The sequence below is a fragment of the Artemia sp. Qi Xiang Cuo genome, chromosome 17 (assembly GCF_049724085.1).
Source record: "Artemia sp. Qi Xiang Cuo chromosome 17, ASM4972408v1, whole genome shotgun sequence".
NCBI classification, from domain to species: domain Eukaryota; kingdom Metazoa; phylum Arthropoda; class Branchiopoda; order Anostraca; family Artemiidae; genus Artemia; species Artemia sp. Qi Xiang Cuo.
The window spans coordinates 44,700,269-44,725,480 of record NC_142810.1 but is presented as its reverse complement, the minus strand read 5'-3'; the positions used below and the strand labels follow the sequence as shown (position 1 = coordinate 44,725,480).

The 25,212-nt window shown below is 34.4% G+C and overlaps 1 protein-coding gene across 1 annotated transcript in view; it reads right to left on the bottom strand.

Moving 5' to 3' along the window:
* Window positions 1-8,067: 8,067 nt before the first annotated feature.
* LOC148942242 (protein flightless-1 homolog) overlaps window positions 8,068-25,212 on the bottom strand; it is a 21,148-nt gene continuing 4,003 nt past the window's right edge. The window contains exons 2-6 of the mRNA XM_089103263.1: window positions 24,544-24,763; window positions 17,430-17,664; window positions 14,687-14,921; window positions 11,575-13,098; window positions 8,068-8,600 (exon numbers count right to left, since the gene is read on the bottom strand). Of these exons, the coding sequence (XP_088959389.1) occupies window positions 14,726-14,921; window positions 17,430-17,664; window positions 24,544-24,763 (651 nt within the window). The 3' untranslated portion in view covers window positions 8,068-8,600; window positions 11,575-13,098; window positions 14,687-14,725. The remainder of the gene's footprint in view (window positions 8,601-11,574; window positions 13,099-14,686; window positions 14,922-17,429; window positions 17,665-24,543; window positions 24,764-25,212) is intronic.

Sequence of the window (25,212 nt, the reverse complement as noted above, 5' to 3'; positions counted from 1 at the left end):
AACTTATATGTTTGGAATCAGCATAATAAGCCAATTCTTTTTATATATTTATTTGCATCAGAATTCGTTTTTTAAAGTTTTGGTAACTATTGAGCTGGGTCGCTCTTAACTTACAGTTTGTTACCACAAACTCTTTGATAGGTATTTGAAGTAGCCTTTTTTTCTTCTTTTCTGAGAAACTTACTATAAAGACTTGACAGTTTCACGTTTAATCAGACAAACTAGGCTGAAGTCACCTATCAACATCGCTTTGTCATTTTATGTAACATTTCATGTTACAAAATTTACCGCTTCCTGTCAAAGTTTACCTTTAATGCTCACATCTCTTCATATGCCATACACCAACACCGTACATTGTAGCACTTGGCCGTACCGCTCAATTATGCTATCTAATTGTTTACATTTTATTGAGTTTTCTAGTGCAAGTCCACTTTTAGCATAAAGGATTCAGGTTAACAGCGGGACTGTCATGTCCTACTTAAAGTAATATTGTTCGTGTTAAGCTTGAATATTGCTTTTTACTTCCATCCGTAAAATGTGTTTCGTATTTAATCTGGTTGTATTCAAGCAACGGCTGTTATGAAACTTTTTAAGTTTGACTACCATTCTGAGTGGAAATTCATGTAAAAAAGTCTAATAACGAAAATATTTATTTCACAAAAATTTTGGTAGTAAAGGTCTTTTACAGTTCCTTTTGCAACTAGAAGAACTGCATATTTAGTAAAAAGAAAGAGGTTATTGTAATTTCTTTTTAACTGTTCAAATCAGTTACATCCACTAAACAGTTAGCAGGTGGGAACAAAATTTGCTATACCTTTTTATAAATTAGTGGCCGGCCAAAAAATTGTGAGTTGGGAATTTGGGAATTTGGAAAAAAAATTTGGGAAAAAAAATTCCCAAAAGTATATATGAGAGATGAGTGCAATTCTGTTTTTCGGTATTAAGGTTTTGGTATAAAGCGACTGCTTTATAGAATTAGCTGAGATAAAAGAGACTCAGTATGAAAACGGAGTACACATACTTAAAGAAAAGTAAATTAATAACTTGAAGGGATCTTTATGAAGAAACCGAATATGTGAAAATAGTAATTTACTTAAAAATAGTCAGTTTAGAATGTTATGAATAACAAGAGTATTCATCAGTTCACAAGGAGTTGAAATTTTCGTTTAGGACTGAAACAGAGAAATGGTAACACATGTGCCTCATAAACGTTAATTGCAAGCTATGTGCAATAAGGACCCAAGTATATATTTTATGCGTAAACAAACCGGAGGTTTGAAGTGAGCCGCGAACTACCCATCTCTCTTTTATCTGTCAAATTTTTAGCAGAAAGTCAAATGTGTTGTACCTTGTTTGGAGCAAAATGAGATAATCATTTTCAACCTGTAAAAATTACAAGGCACAATGCTAACCTTGGGCTCAGCAAACCCCTTTATGTCTTCTCCAGCTCTTATAAAAGGGAGCCGTAAGCTCTCCCAGTATTATTAAGCTTTGCACAAAGGTAGGCGTGTTGCTCCATGTTTAAGAGGAATTATGAGTTGATTAAATCTGTATACTTGGAGGACAGAGTGGGTCAGTTCCCCATAAGAAAACAACAATACCTATCCTACAGTCATTATTTTTGTAGAACGATAGGTATATTGTACTTTTTTTATCTGGAATTAGGCATGATTTTTTCAATCTATATTTTTAGAAACAAAAAGTATCCAATATCAGCTCATCCCTGCCCTCACCAACTTTTTAACAGAAACGTGGGCTTGTTACACCTTGTTTGAGCTGGAATCACACAAGGATGTCCAATCTGTCTGAATAAGATTCCAAGTAGTTCAGAAGCCTCTCCAATACTCCATCAACTTAACTGTGCAAAGTTATGAATGTTGCATCTTTTTGAAATATGCAACGAGGTTCTACCTGATTTGATTACAGAGTAGCCAACAACCCTTCCAACGCCTCTTTTATCTGCTTTTTAATGTATATATTACCATATTTCATATCTTCTAAATCAAAAGCTGGCAAAAATTTTCAAATATGATTTGAGATCCTAAATAGGTCCGCACAAAGAGGGCTCACGGGCATTCGAACAACACCCTCTTTCACGAGGTTTTTTGTTGAAAATTTGGTATGTGAGTAGGGAGGACAGTACCAGAGCTACGGGGCACAACTGCTGCCATCTATATTCAAGTCTAACGCTGACAGGTTAATTTATTCAAGAATTATTGATCCACGAAGGGGAGAGAATTTCTGAGAAATTGATTTTCATAATCGTGGGGAACTAGATTTCTGAGAAATTGATTACATAATCAGCGAGGAATTATTGATCCACAAACGGGAATTAAGAAACAATATGGCTTCTCTGATCTTTAGGTCTGGGAGATAAATTAATATTCTATTTTTAAATATGGCTTTTCGGGTCTTTAGGTCTGAGAGGTAAATATTAATATTCTATCAAAACCTTAATAGTGTAGCTAGGAACACCTTAAAGATGAAGACAGATTCAATATATTTTACGCGGGAAATGGTTTCTTGGAAATTTCAAATGTGACAGCGCAGGGATGCCGAAACAAAGGAACATGCAGAAATTACTTTTAGGGGATTATTTTGGCGAAACAGTTTGAGACATTTTAGAATATGATTTGGGCGAAACATTTTGAGACACTTTAAAAGATGATTTGGGGTGAAACTCTGTGGTCGTTATAATACACAAGTTCCATTTGAACAGTATTGTAAGGTCCCCTACCCCAACCCCCAAAGGCCACCCCCCTCCCCCTTGCCACCAAAGGGCCCCCTCCCCCCAGCCCCCTCCCCCGGGCCCCAAAAGGGCCCCCCAGGCTCTTCAAAGGGCCCCCAAATCAAGAGAATGTAAAAGTGACAAAGTAAACCATGACAAAACACTACTGAAATAATCTAACTCTTGCATTTCAACAAAGAAAAAATCAAAAATTAACTTTAAAACATAAGGAGAATGTAACAGTAACAAGGTAAACCAATACAAAACACTACTGCAATATTCCAACTCTTGCATTTCAATGAAAAGAAAATCCAAAATGTACTCTGAAACATCAAGAAAATGTAACAGTGACATGGTAAACCACGACTAAACACTACTGAAATATTCCAACTCTTACATTTCAATGAAAAAATTCCAAAATATACTTTGAAACATCAAGAGAATGTAACAGTGACAAGGTAAACCACTATAAAACACTACTGAAATAATATAACTCTTACATTTCAACGAAAAAATCTAAAATGAACTTTGAAACATCAAGAGAATGTAACAGTGACAAAGTAAACCACGACAAAACACTAGTGAAATAATCTAATTCATGCATTTCAACAAAAAAAAATGAACTTTGAAACATCAAGAGAATTTAACAGTAACAAGGTAAACCACTACAAAACACCAATGAAATATTCCAACTCTTGCACTTCAACGAAAAAAATCTAAAATGAACTTTGAAACATCAAGAGAATATAACAGTTACAAGGTAAACCACGAGAAAACAGTAGTGAAATAATTCAACTCTTACATTTCAAGAAAAAAAAAATCCAAATGAACTTTGAAACTCAAGAGAATGTAACAGTGACTAGGTAAACCGTGAAAAACACTACTGGAGTATTCCAACTCTTACATTTCAACGAAAGAAATCCAAAATGAACTTTGAAAAATCTTGAGAATTTAACAATGACAAGGTAAACCACTACGAAACACTACTGAAATAATCTATCTCTTACATTTCAACGAAAAAAATATAAAATGAACTTTGAAAAATCTTCATAATGTAACAGTGACAAGGTAAACCACGAAAAAACACTACTTAAATAATCACTCATTAATTTCAACGAAAAAAAAATCAATAATGAACTTTTAAACATCATGAAAATGTAACAGTAACAAGGTAAACCACAACAAACACTATTGAAATATTCCAACTCTTGCATTTCAACGAAAAAAAAATCCAAAATTTTATTTGAAACATCAAGAGAATGTAACAGTGACAAGGTAAACAAAGACAAAAAACTACTGAAATATTCCAACTCTTACATTTCAATGAAAAAAAATCTAAAATGAACTTTGAAACATCAAGAGAATGTAACAGTGAAAAGGTAAACCACGACAAAACACTACTGAAATATTGCAACTTTTTCATTTAAAAGAAAAAATCTAAAATGAACTTTGAAACATCAAGAGAATGTAACAGTGACAAAGTAAACCGCGAAAAAATAATACTGAAATAATCTAAGTCTTGCATTTCAAAAAAAAAAAAATCAAAAATTAACTTTGAAACATAAAGAGAATGTAACAGTAACAAGGTAAACCACTACAAAACACTAATGAAATAATCCAACTCATACATTTCAATTAAAAAAATCCAAAATTAACTTTGAAACATCAAGAGAATGTAAAAGTGACAAAGTAAACCACGACAAAACACTGCTGAAATAATCTAATTCATGCATTTCAACAAAAAAAAATGAACTTTGAAACATCAAGAGAATTTAACAGTAACAAGGTAAACCACTACAAAACACCAATGAAATATTACAACTCTTTCACTTCAACGAAAAAAATCTAAAATGAACTTTGAAACATAAAGAGAATATAACAGTTACAAGGTAAACCACGAGAAAACAGTAGTGAAATATTCCAACTCTTCCATTTCAAGAAAAAAAATCCGAATGAACTTTGAAACATCAAGAGAATGTAACAGTGACTAGGTAAACCGTGAAAAACACTACTGAAATATTCCAACTCTTGCATTTCAACGAAAGAAATCCAAAATGAACTTTGAAAAATCTTGAGAATGTAACCATGACAAGGTAAACCACGACAAAACACTACTGAAATATTCCAACTCTTAAATTTCAACGAAGAAAATATAAAATGAACTTTGAAACATCTTCAGAATGTAACAGTGACAAGGTAAACCACGACAAAACACTACTTAAATAATCTCTCAGGCATTTCAACAAAAAAAAATCAATAATGAACTTTGAAACATCAAGATAATGTAACAGTAACAAGGTAAACCAAAACAAACACTATTGAAATATTCCAACTGTTGCATTTCAACTAAAAAAAAATACAAAATGTACTTTGAAACATCAAGAGAATAAAACAGTGACAAGGTAAACCAAGACAAAATACTACTGAAATAATCTAACTCTTACATTTCAACGAAAAAATCTAAAATGAACTTTGAAACATCCTGAGAATGTAACAGTGACAAAGTAAACCATGACAAAACACTACTGAAATATTCCAACTCTTACATTTCAATGAAAAAAAAAAATCTAAAATGAACTTTGAAACATCAAGAGAATGTAACAGTGAAAAGGTAAACCACGACAAAACACTACTGAAATATTCCAACTCTTACATTTCAATGAAAATAATCCAAAATGAACTTCGAAAAATCTTGAGAATGTAATAATGACAAGGTAAACCACGACGAAACACTACTGAAATATTCCAACTCTTACATTTCAACGAAAAAAATATAAAATGAACTTTGAAACATCTTCAGAATGTAAAAGTGACAAGGTAAACCACGACAAAACACTACTTAAATAATATCTCAGTAATTTCAACGAAAAAAAAAATCAATAATGAACTTTGAAACATCAAGAAAATGTAACAGTAACAAGGTAAACCACAACAAACACTATTGAAATATTCCAACTCTTGCATTTCAACGAAAAAAAAATCCAAAATTTTCTTTGAAACATCAAGAGAATGTAACAGTGACAAGGTAAACCAAGACAAAACACTACTGAAATAATCTAACTCTTACATTTCAACGAAAAAACCTAAAATGAACTTTGAAACATCAAGAGAATTTAACAGTGACAAAGTAAACCATGACAAAAAACTACTGAAATATTACAACTCTTACATTTCAATGAAAAAAAATCTAAAATGAACTTTGAAACATCAAGAGAATGTAACAGTGAAAAGGTAAACCACGACAAAACACTACTGAAATATTGCAACTCTTACATTTCAATGAAAATAATCCAAAATGAACTTTGAAACATCAAGAGAATGTAACAGTGACAAAGTAAACCGCTACAAAATACTACTTAAATAATCTAAGTCTTGCATTTCAACAAAAAAAAAATCAAAAATGAACTTTGAAACATAAAGAGAATGTAACAGTAACAAGGTAAACCACTACAAAACACTACTGAAATAATCCAACTCATACATTTCAATGAAAAAAATCCAAAATGAACTTTGAAACATCAAGAGAATGTAACAGTGACAAAGTAAACCACGACAAAACACTACTGAAATAATCTAATTCATGCATTTAAAAAAAAAAAAATGAAATTTGAAACATCAAGAGAATTTAACAGTAACAAGGTAAACCACTACAAAACACCAATGAAATATTCCAACTCTTGCACTTCAACGAAAAAAATCTAAAATGAACTTTGAAACATCAAGAGAATATAACAGTTACAAGGTAAACCACGAGAAAACAGTAGTGAAATAATCCAAATCTTACATTTCAAGAAAAAAAATCCAAATGAACTTTGAAACATCAAGAGAATGTAACAGTGACTAGGTAAACCGTGAAAAACACTACTGGAGTATTCCAACGCTTGCATTTCAACGAAAGAAATCCAAAATGAACTTTGAAAAATCTTGAGAATGTAACCATGACAAGGTAAACCACGACAAAACACTACTGAAATATTCCAACTCTTACATTTCAACGAAGAAAATATAAAATGAACTTTGAAACATCTTCAGAATGTAACAGTGACAAGGTAAACCACGACAAAACACTACTGAAATAATCTCTCAGGCATTTCAACGAAAAAAAAAAATTAAAAATGAACGTTGAAACATCAAGAGAATGTAACAGTAACAAGGTAAACCACAACAAACACTATTGAAATATTCCAACTGTTGCATTTCAACGAAAAAAAAATACAAAATGTACTTTGAAACATCAATAGAATAAAACAGTGACAAGGTAAACCAAGACAAAATACTACTGAAACAATCTAACTCTTACATTTCAACGAAAAAATCTAAAATGAACTTTGAAACATCCTGAGAATGTAAAAGTGACAAAGTAAACCATGACAAAACACTGCTGAAATATTCCAACTCTTACATTTCAATGAAAAAAAAATCTAAAATGAACTTTGAAACATCAAGAGAATGTAACAGTGAAAAGGTAAACCACGACAAAACACTACTGAAATATTCCAACTCTTACATTTCAACGAAAAAATCCAAAATGAACTTTGAAACATCAAGAGAATGTAACAGTGACAAGGTAAACCACTATGAAACACTACTGAAATAATCTAACTCTTACATTTCAACGAAAAAATGTAAAATTAACTTTGAAACATCAAAAGAATGTAACAGTGACAAAGTAAACCATGACAAAACACTACTGAAATAATCTAACTCTTGCATTTTAACAAAAAAAAATCAAAATTGAACTTTGAAACATCAAGACAATGTAACAGTGACAAGGTAAACAACGAGAAAACAGTAATGAAATATTCTAACTCTTATATTTCAAGGGAAAAATTCCAAATGAACTCTGAAAAATCAAAAAAATGTAACAGTGACATGGTAAACCACGACTAAACACTACTGAAATATTCTAACTCTTACATTTCAATGGAAAAAATCCAAAATGAACTTTGAAACATCAAGAGAATGTAACAGTGAAAGATAAACCACTACAAAACACTACTGAAATGATCAAACTCTTACATTTCAACGAAAAAATCTAAAATGAACTTTGAAACATCAAGAGAATGTAACAATGACAAAGTAAACCACCACAAAACGCTACTGAAATAATCTAATTCTTGCATTTCAACAAAAAAAAAATGAACTTTGAAACATCAAGAGAATGTAAGAGTAACCAGGTAAACCACTACAAAACATAACTTAAATATTCTAACTCTTGCATTTCAACGAAAAAAAATCCAAAATGAACTTTGAAACATCAAGAGAATGTAACAGTGATAAGGTAAACCACGAGAAAACAGTAGTGAAATATTCCAACTCCTACATTTCAAGGAAAAAAAATCCAAAAGAACTTTGAAACATCAAGAGAATGTAGCAAAGACAAGGTAAACCGTGAGAAACACTACTGAAATATTCCAACTCTTACATTTCAACGAAAACTTTTATTTATTAAAAAAAAATTTGCTGCTGGTAAAACGAGTGTTTTACCCCTGAGCCGATAGAAAAGCAAAAAAAATATCCAGCCGTATGATTGCATTTTTGTAATTTGACGATAATATTCCAGCCATCGAATTGAAATTCGATTCCTTCCAAAATGTGGCTATATCCCATGAATAATGTCAAATACAAAATAATTACGAGATGAAGCTCTCTGGGGTTGAATAAATTGCCAATTTGCTATTCTTGGTTCTACAATGAAAAGTCAATATTGTAAAACTGAGCATTCAGCTTCTCTGGGTCGACAGGCTTTGGAGGCGTAACTAGTTCCAGATTTCCACTCAGGTTCAGGACATCCAAGATCAAATTATGAATTTTGTCAGGTACAGTTAGAAGCTTGTTATTGGCCAACAGCAACTTTTTAAGGCTTTTGTATCTAAAAAAAGATTGAATATATAAAAAACGAATTCAAAAACAATTGTTTTCATATTGAATTGTCAAATTTTCAAATTAATCTTTCTTATATTCAAAAGTTTAATTGTCATTAAATTTTCAAATTATATATCTTTATTATACGTTTTCATATATTAAGGAAGGTATATGTTTTTTTGTCACTAGCCTGACACAGACTGGAATCAAATATTTCTTTGTCTATAAACTAGAAACAAATATATATTTAGTTTATGAATTTCCTGTTAAGCAAAATGTGTGTTAGAAACCAGAACAGTCACACTTTTATGTAAAGATAAAAGGTAGCAACAGTAGCTAATAAAACTTTTGTATCCTGATACAAAAGAATATCTAAGGTAAAAATCATATGGAAAGAACAAGTTATGAGAAAAAAATGAAGAGATACAGAACTTTATATGGCACAGAACTACGATATCCTGACCAAGAAGTCGACCAGTTCTTGAAGTTCAAGAACTCAAACCACAGAGAGGTTACCAATAATAAGAATGGAAGAAGTATAAGCATATGAAATATTGTAAAAACCTCTAATCATATTAATTAACAGCGTATTGGGAGCAAAGTACGAGTAACTTGCACGGGCAAAAACAAGATTGCATGTCGACAAAAATCACTAACGCTATCTAGAATTTGACGTTTCTTGGCATTGTTCAGTGTAATAAAAAGGCAAAATTGTTGTAATTGGCAAGATTAGCGTGGTAATAAGTGGTTGATTTCAGTTTCTGAAGGAAAAATAAATACAATTGCGAAACTTGACAAAAAAAAATGCAAGAAGCACCATGCCCTAAATGGCAATGATAATTTTTTTAGTTTCCCCACACTGTTTAGGGTCACCACAGGGTCACCCATACTATTTAAGGGTGACAAAACAGGCCTCAACTTTTTAACTATGGCATCAAACGTTGCCTGCGCATAGTCAAAATCTATTCTATTTTTAAGCCTAATTAACAACATTCAAATCATAGGCAGCGCTGGCACGTTGCCTAAATAAAGAACGATGTGGGCACAATGTTGTTGTTTTTTTCACCCGGGCACTTTGTATCGAAGGAGTTGTCGTAGAAACTTCAAAAAGGGCTCATTCGATTGGAAATTGGAGTGACTAGTGCCCTTTTTAATAGTCGAAGGTGATTGAAGGGCAACTAGCCCCCTCTCCCCACGCCCATCATTCCCCCAAACACATCCAATCAAAATTTTGAGAGCCATTTTGTTCAGCGTAGTTGATTTCCAGACAGAAAATATGTTTTTGAGGAGGACCCTCCCCCACAACCCTCAGGGCAAGGGTTTAAAGTCATACCCTTGGGGCATATAAGGTTTTTATAGAAGGCGTTGTCGTTGAAACTTCAAAACAGCTTCATTCGATTGGAACTTTAAAGGGCTAGTACCCTTTTTAATAGTCGAAAGTGATTGGAGGGCAACTAACCATCCCCCTACGCCCATCATTCCCCCAAACACATCCAATCAAAATTTTGAGATAGCCATTTTGTTCAGCATAGTTGATTTCCAGTCAGATAATATTTTTTGGAGGAGGACACTCCCCCACAACCCTCAGGGCAAGGGTTTTAAGTTATGCCCTGGGGGCATATAAGGTTTTTATAGAAGGCGTTGTGTCATGTGGGCACAATTCGTTTTTTTTCTCCACCTGGGCAATTTGTATCGAAGGAGTTGTCGTAAAAACTTCGAAAAGGACTCATTCGATTGGAAAATGGAGTAGCTAGTGCCCTTATTAATAGTGCCCAAATAATCAGAAGGATCCTTCATGTTCAATTCCAAAAGCTTACCACTTACAGATTACAATAAGCTTACAACCTCCAATTATAGAAAGCTTATCAATTTTAGAACTATTTAATATCAGCCTATAAGAACCACATGATCAGAGAACTCTTTTAGCAGATTTTAAAATAGAAATTTACATCCTAATTCTAAAATACGAAAGAAAAAAAAATTGAAAAAAAAATCCAGAAGAGGAAGAAGAAGAAAAAAGGTCAGAGAAGATTTCAATGTCATCATGGTTTTACAGGCCTGTAGCTTTAAATTACCACATATACTCAATTACGAATCTAATGAAATAGAACACCTGACAACTACGAATCTGTTGTGTGCTCTATTACTATCTGAATTCTGGATCAAAACCCATGATACTTAATAAATTTGACTCCTTTGGCTGTAAATTAGTTTAAAAAATTCCCCATATGTATTTAATAAGCACCCTCCCAACCATACTCAATGTTATTACTAATACGAACACCCCATTAGAATAGCAATTGAGGCCAACACAGCTGCAGACTCCCACTCCTTCCCAATTTCTTCTACACCTCACTCTTTACTCCACCCTATGAAGGTCCCATTTCCTTTAAATACTTATACTTTCTTCCCATTCTATTTGGAGATGACTTCCTTTTCGCTTTGCCACAGATAGATGGTAAAAATCCCGATTTTTGGCCATCTATCATTCTCCATTGAAAATACGTGGCCTCGCCATTCCAACCATCTACATCACTGACCTTAGCCATTATAGCAATTCATCTTAACCACGTGACCTAGCCATTTTAACGATTTTTGGTAGTGTACTCTGCCACATCACCTAGCCACTTTAACCGTTTCAGCATTTGACCTTAGCCACATGACCAAGCTATTTTAACCATTGACCTTAGTCATATGGCCTAGCTGTTTTAGCTATTCCCCTTAACCACGTGACTTAGCGAATTTAACAAGTTTAGCTATTGATCTCAGCAACGTGACTAAGCCATTTTAACTATTTTAGCAATTGACCTTAGCCACATGATCAAGCCATTTTAACCATTTTCATTACAGCCCAAGAGACCGGGACTGAAAATTCATTCTTGGACTTTTCAACCTTTCCAATTGAAGGGCTATTCTAAAATTCCGATTCAGTGCAGTTAAGGGGACAGTTAAGTAAAAACGGAATCAAGAAAAGATTATACTTGCAAATCCCTTCTGGAATGCTCTCCAAACGATTGTCGCTGGCAGAAAACAGGGTGAGTGAGTCCAATTTGCCCATATCTTGAGGAATTCGAACAAATTCAAGACGATTTTCATTAACAAACACCCAACTTAGCGTTGTGATCTTGGTTATAGAGGCTGGTAGAGACTGAAGTTGATTTCTGCTTACATTAAGAACTTCCATTTTGGTCCAAAGGTCAAAAATTTGATAATAAAATTAAGTTAAAAGCTTTGTTTTGTATTCCTTGTGCAGTTTGATTTGCCCAAATAAGAATAACTTCTCTGGGATATTAATTTTTTCCTTCAGTGTAAATACGAAGGATCTACTTGTTTCTAGGCCATTAGAGTTAGGTTTACCAAGTTGGGTAACATCTTCAACTGGGATTGTGTTGCCAGCCCTATCTGAGAGCCCTTCTTTTAACTCCTGAATGGGTATTTCTGGGGGAACAGTATAAACTACTATTTTTGTTGGAACCGCTCTTCAAGTAAAGCACGAGTTTCATTGTAGTTTCTGACTACAAGAACTAACTTTTCCTTCTTGGAAATACCTGTAGTCTCGTCAGCAAGGATTGAAAATGCTACTGAACTATTTACATCACTCACAATGCTTGGCACAATAATGGGCGCGACACAATCGATCAGGTCGTTTAGAATGATGGGAGATATATACTTCGCATGTTTTGCGCCATTTTTGAAGTGTTCTTTTAGACATTGCTCTCCACTTTCTACCATTGAACGCAAAACACCACGAAAAATGCCTTCATTTACGTTAATGTAGTCGCATAGTTTACTCTCCTCTCTGTGTCCTCGAAGAGGTAACTCATGCCGCCCGCAAAAAAAGACCGCGCGCAGAATTGGTGTTAGAATTTCGTGATTTTTCTTTTTCATTTCAGCCTCTGCACTCGATATAGCAGACACAATGCTCCTAGTTCGTTTTTCATAAACGGAGACAAAGCTTTCGGCGCTAATCATTGAATCAAGATGGTAACGAGAGTTCTTATGCGCCCGCATGTCTGAAAGGAAATCCTTGAGTCCTGTGTATGGTTTCGAGACTAGAGAGCCTTGAACCTGATGGCTACATTTCCCAGCAGCTTGACGAGCGAATAAAACACATTTTGCGCAAAAGACACCCATGCACGATGGACTGAAGACCGACCATTCTGGGAAAGTTTGTAACCAAGAGTACTGAAAGAATCGAACTTTTGTTTTTCCCTTTTCGATAAATGCTTTCGAATGAAATGGAAAATTCTGGTCCGGCTTGAAGTGACTAGTTAAAAGATTGTATTTTTCTTCTTCTGAAAGCTTTTTGAGTTGATCTGGTTTTCCAGTATATAAGCCGATATCGAACTTTGAAAGAACAGGGGACGACTCTACAGAATCATGTTCAGTTGGCTGGTGAAATTCGGTCATATCTGAGCCCTTTGAGCAAGAAGCATCCACACCACTCATGACATGGTCAATGCTACTAGAAGCAGAGGTACTACTGCCATCGCCAAAATCCAAGTCTAAAATAAAAAGACGAAATGAAGTCACAAAAAGAAATAAGCAAAAAGTAAAACACCAGAATAAAAGATAGTGTGAATTACAAATTATTAGATAGATCATAATTAATCAAAGTTCTATTAAATATCTTGGTGTTTAATGGACGGGAAATAAAAAACACAGAGATAGCAATTTAGCTTTAGATCCAAAGCTTCTCGGAAAAACATACAAAAAAGGGTGCAAAGATTAGTTGCTTATTTTTGGCAAACCCTATATTTTCTTAAAGCAGGAGTGAAGATATTATCTATATTTTAAAGTTAGATTTCCATTTTCTACATTATGATATTCTTCAAAACTGAAACCTGTTAATTATTGTGCTAGTCCGAGTTTCTGAGTTTTGGGTTAAAAATTTTTTTCGTGTGACACAAGACCCAAGTCAACAAGCGTGCCAAATTTCAATCCTTCAAAACATGGGATCTAGAGAAAAAATCTAGTAATTTGGAAATACTGCGTTTTCTGCACGATTGCCTATTCAGCAAAAGATCTTAATACGTCCAGTCATTCTGAAGATGTCTATTTTATATGATCTATATGTTTTTCAAATTGAAATACTCTGGATACTGTTGAATTCGCATGACAAAATGTGTGATCACTTCCACACGAAAGCGCTACTGGGAGCATCATGTAGTGTGACCTTAACAGTAAAGGGCCAAGAAAATGCTCTCTACCCGACTGTTCCAAGGCTTCAAAGATTACCATTGAATCGTTAAAAGACTCATTTTATCCCTTATCTCGCTGTTCCTGGACAAAAATCAATTTTGGCAATTAAATCATAATCAGTACATTTGTTCTCTCGATTTTACAAATGGTCGCAAAAACTCGTCTTCCTCGTAAAATTCGTGAAAAAAGAAAACAAATAACTTTTGTTGATTAAATTATTTGCGTACATGACTTGTTTGGTAGGTCAAAGTTTACCCACCTCTCCTCAAAAGTATTGAATTTTATATACACGGCAAAAAAATCTGGAACGGCTCTAAATGATCAAATCACACGGTAAAATTACCGTTTTTGCGGGGTTCCACTTTTTGTTTCTGGAAATACGGGAATATGAAGGTATTCCAACATTAACCATGCTCATAGTTACACAAGAAAGAGAATATAAAATGAATGAACTAGTGATAATCCTATGTTGGGCTCTAGAAAAAGATTAAGCTTCAAAAAAGATTAAGCTCCGGCCCGCTACTGATGTATATATACGCTACTGATGTATGAAGATATGATACGCTACTGATTATATATATAAATACATATAATTTATGTGTTTATGTTAAGCCAAAGTATATGGTTAATAAAAAAAAGTATATATTTAAATCAAATAAATTATATATGTTCCTTAATGTATAAACAAGAAACTTTTATTTATTTAAAAAAAATTTGTTGCTGGTAAAACGAGTGTTTTACCCCTGAGCCGAAAGAAAAGCAAAAAAAATATCCAGCCATATGATTGCATTTTTGTAATTTGACGATAATATTCCAGCCATCGAATTGAAATTCGATTCCTTCCAAAACGTGGCTATATCCCATGAATAATGTCAAATACAAAATAATTACGAGATGAAGCTCTCTGGGGTTGAACAAATTGCCCATTTGCTATTCTTGGTTCTGCAATGAAAAGTCAATATTGTAAAACTGAGCATTCAGCTTCTCTGGGTCAACAGGCTTTGGAGGCATAACTAGTTCCGGATTCCCACTCAGGTCCAGGACATCCAAGGTCAAATTATGAATTTCGTCAGGTACAGTTAGAAGCTTGTTATTGGCCAACAGCAACTTTTTAAGGCTTTTGCATCTAAAAAAAGATTGAATATATAAAAAACGAATTCAAACAATTGTTTTCATATTGAATTGTCAAATTTTCAAATTAATCTTTTTAAGTTTAATTATCATTAAATTTTCAAATTATATATCTTTATTATACGTTTTAATATATTAAGGAAGGTATATATTTTTTTGTCACTAGCCTGACACAGACTGGAATCAAATATTTCTTTGTCGATTAACTAGAAACAAATATATATTTAGTTTATGAATTTCCTGTTAAGCAAAATGTGTGTTGGAAACCAGAACAGTCACACTTTTACGTAAAGATAAAAGGTAGCAACAGTAGCTAATAAAACTTTTGTATCCTGATACAAAAGAATATCTAAGGTAAAAATCATATGGAAAGAACAAGTTATGAGAAAAAAAATGAAAAGATACAAAATTTTATATGGCACAGAACTACGATATCCTGACCAAGAACTCGACCAGTTCTTGAAGTTCAAGAACTCAAACCACAGAGAGGTTACCAATAATAAGAATGGAAGAAGTATAAGCATATGAAATATTGTAAAAACCTCTAATCATATTAATTAACAGCGTATTGGGAGCAAAGTACGAGTAACTTGCACGGGCAAAAACTAGCTTGCATGTCGACAAAAAATCACTATCGCCATCTAGAATTTGACATTTCTTGGCATTGTTCAGGGTAATAAAAAGGTAAAATTGTTGTAATTGGCAAGATTAGCGTGGCAATAAGTGGTTGATTTCAGTTTCTGAAGGAAGAATAAATACAATTACGAAACTTGACAAAAAAATGCAAGAAGCACCATGCCCTAAATGGCATTGATAATTTTTTACATTATCACCAGTTTCTCCACATTGTTTAGGGTCATCCATACTGTTTAAGGGTGACAAAACAGACCTCAACTCGTTAAATATAACATCAAACGTTGCCTGCGCATAGTGAAAATCATTTCTATTTTTAAGCCTACTTAACAACGTTCAAATCATAGGCAGCGCTAGCGCGCTGCCTAAGTAAAGAACGATGTGGGCACAATGTGTTTTTTTTTTTCAACCCGGGCCCTTCGTATCGAAGGAGTTGTCGTAGAAACTTTGAAAAGGGCTCATTCGCTTGGAAATTGGAGTGACTAGTGCCCTTTTTAACAGTCGAAAGTGATTGAAGGGCAACTAGCCCCCCCCCTCCCCACGCCAATCATTCCCCAAAACACATCCAATCAAAATTTTGAGAGAGCCATTTTGTTCAGCGTAGTTGATTTCCAGACAGAAAATGTGTTTTTGAGGAGGACCCTCCCCCACAACCCTCAGGGCAAGGGTTTTAAGTTATACCCGTGGGGCATATAAGGTTTTTATAGAAGGCGTTGTCGTTGAAACTTCAAAACAGGTTCATTCGATTGGAAATTCAAAGGAATAGTACCCTTTTTAATAGTCGAACGTGATTGGAGGGCAACTAACCCCCCCCCCCCTACGCCCATCAATCCCCAAAACACATCCAATCAAAATTGTGAGATAGCGATTGTTCAGCATAGTTGATTTCCAGATAGAAAATATGTTCTTGAAGAGGACACTCCTCCACAACCCTCAGGGCAAGGGTTTAAAGTTATGCCCTGGGGGCATAAAAGGTTTTTATAGAAGGCGTTGTGCCATGTTGGCACAATGCGTTTTTTTTCCAACTGGGCACTTTGTATCGAAGGAGTTGTCATAGAAACTTCGAAAAGGACTCATTCGATTGGAAAATGGAGTGGCTAGTGCCCTAATAATCAAAAGGATCCTTCATGTTCAATTCAAAAAGCTTACCAATTACAGATTACAATAAGCTTACAACCTCCAATTATAGAAAGCTTGTCAATTTTAGAACTATTTAATATCAGCCTATAAGAACCACATGATCAGAGAACTCTTTTAGCAGATTTTAAAATAGAAATTTACATCCTAATTCTAAAATACGAAAGAACAATAATAGAACTCACAATAGGATTTGAAAAAAAAATCCAGAAGAGGAAGAAGAAGAAAAGATGTCGGAGAAGATTTCAATGTCATCATGATTTTTACAGGCCTGTAGCTTTAAATTACCACATATACTCAATTACGAATCTAATGAAATAGAACACCTGACAACTACGAATCTGTTGTGTGCTCTATTAGCATCTGAATTCTGGATCAAAACCCATGATACTTAATAAATTTGACTCCTTTGGCTGTAAATTAGTTTAAAAAATTCCCCATATGTCTTAAATAAGCACCCTCCCGACCATACACAATATTATTACTAATACGAACACCCCATTAGAATAGAAATTGAGGCCAACACAGCTGCAAACTCCCACTCCGTCCCAATTTCTTCAACACCTCACCCTTTATACCACCCTATGAAGGTCCCATTTCCTTTAAATACTGATACTTTCCTCCCATTCTATTTGGAGATGACTTCCTTTTAGCTTTGCCACAGACAGATGGTAAAAATCCAGAGTTTTGGCCATCTGAGTTAAGTAAAAACGGAATCAAGAAAAGATTATACTTGCAAATCCCTTCTGGAATGCTCTCCAAACGATTGTCGCTGGCAGAAAACAGGGTGAGTGAGTCCAATTTGCCCATATCTTCCATCAAATGGAAGATATGGGGAATTCGATCAAATTCAAGACGATTTTCATTAACAAACACCCAACTTAGCGTTGTGATCTTGGTTATAGAGGCTGGTAGAGACTGAAGTTGATTTCTGCTTACATTAAGAACTTCCAATTTGGTCCAAAGGTCTAAAATTTTATAATAAAATTAAGTTAGAAGCTTTGGTTTGTATTCCTTGTGCAGTTTGATTTGCCCAAATAGGAATAGCTTCTCTGGGATATTGATTTTTTCCTTCAGTGTAAATAAGAAGGATCTACTTGTTTTTAAGCCATTAGAGTTAGGTTTACCAAGTTGGGTAACATCTTCAACTGGGATTGTGTTTCCAGCCCTATCTGAGAGCCCTTCTTTTAACTCCTGAATGGGTATTTCTGGGGGAACATTATAAACTACTATTTTTGTTGGAACCGCTCTTCAAGTAAAGCAAGAGTTTCATTGTAGTTTCTGACTACAAGAACTAACTTTTCCTTATTGGAAATATCTGTAGTCTCGTCGTCAAGGATTGAAAATGCTACTGAGCTATTTACATCACTCACAATGCTTGGCACAATAATGGGCGCGACACAATCGATCAGGTCGTTTTGAATGATGTGAGATATATACTTCGCATGTTTTGCGCCATTTTTGGAGTGTTCTTTTAGACATTGCTCTCCACTTTCTACCATTGAACGCAAAACACCATAAAAAATGCCTTCATTTACGTTAGTTTAGTCGCATAGTTTACTCTCCTCTCTGTGTCCTCGAAGAGGTAACTCATGCCGCCCGCAAAAAAAGACCGCGCGCAGAATTGGTGTTAGAATTTCGTGATTTTTCTTTTTCATTTCAGCCTCTGCACTCGATATAGCAGACACAATGCTCCTAGTTCGTTTTTCATAAACGGAGACAAAGCTTTCGGCGCTAATCATTGAATCAAGGTGGTAACGAGAGTTCTTATGCGCCCGCATGTCTGAAAGGAAATCCTTGAGTCCTGTGTATGGTTTCGAGACTAGAGAGCCTTGAACCTGATGGCTACCCTTCCCAGCAGCTTGACGAGCGAATAAAACGCATTTTGCGCATAAGACACCCATGCACGATGGACTGAAAACCGACCATTCTAGGAAAGTTTGTAACCAAGAGTACTGAAAGAATCGAACTTTCGTTTTTCCCTTTTCGATAAATGCTTTCGAATGAAATGGAAAATTCTGGTCCGGCTTGAAGTGACTAGTTAAAAGATTGTATTTTTCTTCTTCTGAAAGCTTTTTGAGTTGATCTGGTTTCCTGGCATATAAGCCGATATCGAACTTTGAAAGAACAGGGGACGACTCTACAGAATCCTGTTCAGTTGGCTGGTGAAATTTGGTCATATCTGAGCCCTTTGAGCAAGAAACATCCACACCGCTCATGACATGGTCAATGCTACTAGAAGCAGAGGTACTACTGACATCGCCAAAATCCAAGTCTAAAATAAAAAAGACGAAATGAAGTCACGAAAAGAAATAAGCAAAAAGTAAAACACCAGAACAAAAGATAGTGTGAATTACAAATTATTAGATAGATCATAATTAATCAAAGTTCTATTAAATATTTTGGTCTTTAATGGACGGGAAACAAAAAACACAGAGATAGCAATTCAGCTTTAGATCCAAAGCTTCTTGGAAAAACATACAAAAAAGGGTGCAAAGATTAGTTGCTTATTTTTGGCAAACCCTATATTTTCTTAAAGCAGGACTGAAGATATTATCTATATTTTAAAGTTAGATTTCCATTTTCTACATTATGATATTCTTCAAAACCAAAACCTGTTAATTATTGTGCTAGTCCGAGTTTCTGAGTTTTGGGTTCAAAATTTTTTTCGTGTGACACACGACCCAAGTCAACAAGCGTGCCAAATTTCAATCCTTCAAAACATGGGATCTAGAGAAAAAATCTAGTAATGTAGAAACGCTACGTTTTCCGCACGATTGCCTATTCAACAAAAGATATTAATTTGTCCAGTCATTCAGAAGATGTCTATTTTATATGATATATATGCTTTTCAAATTGAAATACTCTGGATATTGTTGAATTCGCAAGAAAAAATGTGTGATCACTTCCACACGAAAGCGCTACTGGGAGCATCATGTAGTGTGACCTTGACAGTAAAGGTCCAAGAAAATACTCTCTACCCGACTGTTTCAAGGATTCAAAGATTACCATTGAATCGTTAAAAGACTCATTTTATCAATTATCTCGCTGTTCCTGGACACAAATCAATTTTGGCAATTAAATCATAATCAGTACATTTGTTCTCTCGATTTTACTAATGGTCGCAAAAACTCGTCTTCCTCGTAAAATTAGTGAAAAAAGAAAACAAATAACTTTTGTTAATTAAATGATTTGCGTACATGACTTGTTTGGTAGGTCAAAGTTTACCCACCTCTCCTCAAAAGTATTGAATTTTAGAGACACGGCTTAAAATTCTGAAACGGCTCTAAATGATCAATTCACACGGTAGAATTACCGTTTTTGCGGGGTTCCACTTTTTGTTTCTGGAAATACGGGAATATGAAGGTATTCCAACATTAACCATGCTCATAGTTACACAAGAAAGAGAATATAAAATGAATGAACTAGTGATAATCCTATGTTGGGCTCTAGAAAAAGATTAAGCTTCAAAAAAGATTAAGCTCCGGCCCGCTACTGATGTGTATATACGCTACTGATATATGAAGATATGATACGCTACTGATTATATATATAAATACATATAATTTATGTGTTTATGTTAAGCCAAAGTATATGGTTAATAAAAAAAAGTATATATTTAAATCAAATAAATTATATATTTCCCTTAATGTATAAACAAGAAACTTTTATTTATTTAAAAAAAAATTGTTGCTGGTAAAACAAGTGTTTTACCCCTGAGCCAAAAGAAAAGCAAAAAAAATATCCAGCCATAAGATTGCATTTTTGTAATTCGACGATAATATTCCAGCCATCGAATTGAAATTCGATTCCTTCCAAAACGTGGCTATATCGCATGAATAATGTCAAATACAAAATAATTACAAGATGAAGCTCTCTGTGGTTGAACAAATTGCCCATTTGCTATTCTTGGTTCTGCAATGAAAAGTCAATATTGTAAAACTGAGCATTCAGCTTCTCTGGGTCAACAGGCTTTGGAGGCATAACTAGTTCCGGATTTCCACTCAGGTCCAAGACATCCAAGGTCAAATTATGAATTTCGTCAGGTACTGTTAGAAGCTTGTTATTGGCCAACAGCAACTTTTTAAGGCTTTTGCATCTAAAAAAAAGATTGAATATATAAAAAACGAATTCAAAAACAATTGTTTTCATATTGAATTGTCAAATTTTCAAATTAATCTTTCTTATATTCAAAAGTTTAATTGTCATTAAATTTTCAAATTATATATCTTTATTATACGTTTTCATATATTAAGGAAGGTATATGTTTTTTTGTCACTAGCCTGACACAGACTGGAATCAAATATTTCTTTGTCTATAAACTAGAAACAAATATATATTTAGTTTATGAATTTCCTGTTAAGCAAAATGTGTGTTGGAAACCAGAACAGTCACACTTCTACGTAAAGATAAAAGGTAGCAACAGTAGCTAACAAAACTTTTGTATCCTGATACAAAAGAATATCTAAGGTAAAAATCATATGGAAAGAACAAGTTATGAGAAAAAAAAATGAAAAGATACAGAATTTTATATGGCACAGAACTACGATATCCTGACCAAGAACTCGACCAGTTCTTGAAGTTCAAGAACTCAAACCACAGAGAGGTTACCAATAATAAGAATGGAAGAAGTATAAGCATATGAAATATTGTAAAAACCTCTAATCACATTAATTATTTTACCTTAATTATCTTCGTATTGGGAGCAAAGTACGAGTAACTTGCACGGGCAAAAACTAGCTTGCATGTCGACAAAAAATCACTATCGCCATCTAGAATTTGACATTTCTTGGCATTGTTCAGGGTAATAAAAAGGTAAAATTGTTGTAATTGGCAAGATTAGCGTGGCAATAAGTGGTTGATTTCAGTTTCTGAAGGAAGAATAAATACAATTACGAAACTTGACAAAAAAATGCAAGAAGCACCATGCCCTAAATGGCATTGATAATTTTTTACATTATCACCAGTTTCTCCACATTGTTTAGGGTCATCCATACTGTTTAAGGGTGACAAAACAGACCTCAACTCGTTAAATATAACATCAAACGTTGCCTGCGCATAGTGAAAATCATTTCTATTTTTAAGCCTACTTAACAACGTTCAAATCATAGGCAGCGCTTGCGCGCTGCCTAAGTAAAGAACGATGTGGGCACAATGTGTTTTTTTTCCACCCGGGCACTTCGTTTCGAAGGAGTTGTCGTAGAAACTTCGAAAAGGGCTCATTCGATTGGAAATTGGAGTGACTAGTGCCCTTTTTAATAGTCGAAAGTGATTGAAGGGCAACTAGCCCCCCCGCCCCACGTCTATCATTCCCCCAAACACATCCAAACAAAATTTTGAGAGAGCCATTTTGTTCAGCGGAGTTGATTTCCAGACAGAAAATGTGTTTTTGAGGAGGACCCTCCCCCACAACCCTCAGGGCAAGGGTTTAAAGTCATACCCTTGGGGCATATAAGGTTTTTATAGAAGGCGTTGTCGTAGAAACTTCAAAACAGCTTCATTCGATTGGAAATTCAAAGGGCTAGTACCCTTTTTAATAGTCAAAAGTGATTGGAGGGCGACTAGCCACCCCCCCCAGCCCATCGTTCCCCCAAATACATCGAATCAAAATGTTAAGATAGCTATTTTGTTCAGCGTAGTTGATTTTCAGATAGAAAATATGTTTTGAGGAGGACACTCCCCCACAACCCTCAGGGAAAGGTTTTTAAGTTACGCCCTGGGGGCATATAAGGTTTTTATAGAAGGCGTTGTGCCATGTGGGCACAAAGCGTTTTTTTTCTCCATCTGGGCACTTTGTATCGAAGGAGTTGTCATAGAAACTTCGAAAACGACTCACTCGATTGGAAAATGGAGTGGCTAGTGCCCTTATTAATAGTGCCCAAATAATCAAAAGGATCCAAATAAAAAAAAAAATCCAGAAGAGGAAGAAGAAGAAAAGAGGTCGGAGAAGATTTCAATGTCATCATGATTTTTACAGGCCTGTAGCTTTAAATCACAACATATACTCAATTACGAATGCTCTATTAGCGCTCTATTAGCATCTGAATTCTGGATCAAAACCCATGATACTTAATAAATTTGACTCCTTTGGCTGTAAATTAGTTTAAAAAATTCCCCATATGCATTTAATAAGCACCCTCCCGACCATACACAATATTATTACTAATACGAACACCTCATTAGAATAGCAATTGAGGCCAACACAGCTGCAAACTCCCACTCCGTCCCAATTTCTTCTACACCTCACTCTTTACTCCACCCTATGAAGGTCCCATTTCCTTTAAATACTTATACTTTCTTCCCATTCTATTTGGAGATGACTTCCTTTTCGCTTTGCCACAGATAGATGGTAAAAATCCCGAGTTTTGGCCATCTATCATTCTCTATTGAAAATACATGGCCTCGCCATTCTAACCATCTACATCATTGACCTTAGCCATTATAGCAATTCATCTTAACCGCGTGACCTAGCCATTTTAACAATTTTTGGTGGTGTACTCTGCCACATCACCTAGCCACTTTAACCGTTTCAGCAATTGACCTTAGCCACATGACCAAGCTATTTCAACCATTTTAGCCATTGACCTTAGTCATATGGCCTAGCTGTTTTAGCTATTCCCCCTAACCACGTGACTTAGCGAATTTAACAAGTTTAGCTATTGATCTCAGCAACGTGACTAAGCCATTTTAACTATTTTAGCAATTGACCTTAGCCACATGACCAAGCCATTTTAACCATTTTCATGATAGCCCAAGAGACCGGGACTGAAACTTCATTCTTGGACTTTCCAACCTTTCCAATTAAATAGCTATTCTGAAATTCCGATTCAGCGCAAATAAGGGGACAGTTAAGTAAAAACGGAATCAAGAAAAGATTATACTTGCAAATCCCTTTCTGGAATGCTCTCCAGAAAAGAATGTTTTTCTGTCACTGGCAGAAAACAGGGTGAGTGAGTCCAATTTGCCCATATCTTGGGGAATTCGATCAAATTCAAGACGATTTTCATTAACAAAAACCCAACTTAGCGTTGTGATCTTGGTTATAGAGCCTGGTAGGGACAGAAGTTGATTTCAGCTTACATTAAGAACTTCCAATTTGGTCCAAAGGTCTAAAATTTGATAATAAAATTAAGCTAGAAGATGGGATGTAGGATATACAGAGATAAAAATAAGGGATAAACATACAATTAAAAGTACTTACTTAAAAATGATTGAATATCATTAAAAAAAACTACAACAAAATAAGTTAAAATATTATATAGGATTATTTTGCTGCAAAAATATATATTAGAATTACCTAGTGGTTTATAATCAGATTGACCTGAAAATTGGCCACCCACAAGGAGCAGGATGCAATGCAACATTTAACAGGATAACTTATCATTTGGAGCCAAATACTGGATTGAAGCTAAATAGACCAGGTAATTCCGTGGAGCAACAAAGGGTTACTCAAAGCGTGCAGAAACTGAATTAATTAATGTTGTGTGTTACAAGGAATTTCAAAATTTAGAATTCAGGTACAAATGATAAAATAAGGGATGATTTTTGAGGGGGAATAGCAAAAAAAAATTTTTAAACCAACTTGGGATAATTTTTTGAAACCCAACAACTCATTTTGTTTTGTATCCTCTGCTGGTTGAACATTTTTGATCTATATATCATAAATAGCAATAGTCAATAATTTACCAAATAACAATTTAAAAATTATTTTAATTAATATGGGGTTAATAAAAGTAAATTATACTGTATCTTTTCCAGACCTATTGTGCATTAATTTCGCTATCCACAGTAAACCAAGACAAGGTCCTCACAATCAATAACACCAAAGGCTAACATAAGAAACTCACCTATTGCAACAGACAGTTCCACAATGACGTTGTCACTAAGATTGACCCGTTTCAGATTAGGGAGTGTAAACAATGCGTCGGGTATCTTCGTGAGGTTATTTTCCGACAGATTAATCTCTGCTAAATTAACCAGATTGTTCAGATTCACCAGTATAATTAACAATGTTCTTTGCCTATTTTGAAGACTCAAAGTGTGTAAACTGATCAAGGATGGCAACTGCTTATAAGAAATGAAAAAATATATAGATGTGATATTATGTATGTATATATATATATATATATATATATATATATATATATATATATATATATATATATATATATATATATATATATATATATATATATATAGATAACACCCCTAGTCTCTCTTTACTCAATTTGGCCCGTCCTCGGACCCCTGGCCCTCAAAGCACTCCTGTTAAGACTTTGTTCAAATATATAAGCACTTTTGTTCAAAGCTTCTCACCAGCCTAGGGCTGTCCTCTTAGTTTAGAGATCAAACAAAACTAGTATTGGCCAAAGAGCTCCGTTTGTTCAGCTTAGATATCGTCACATGTGACGATTATTTTTAATCAATTCATGATCTCCTGCAAAGCATTCCACCAATGTTAGAACAAACGATTTTTCCGTTCATATTTTCATTCAAGTACCACGTTTTCCGATACT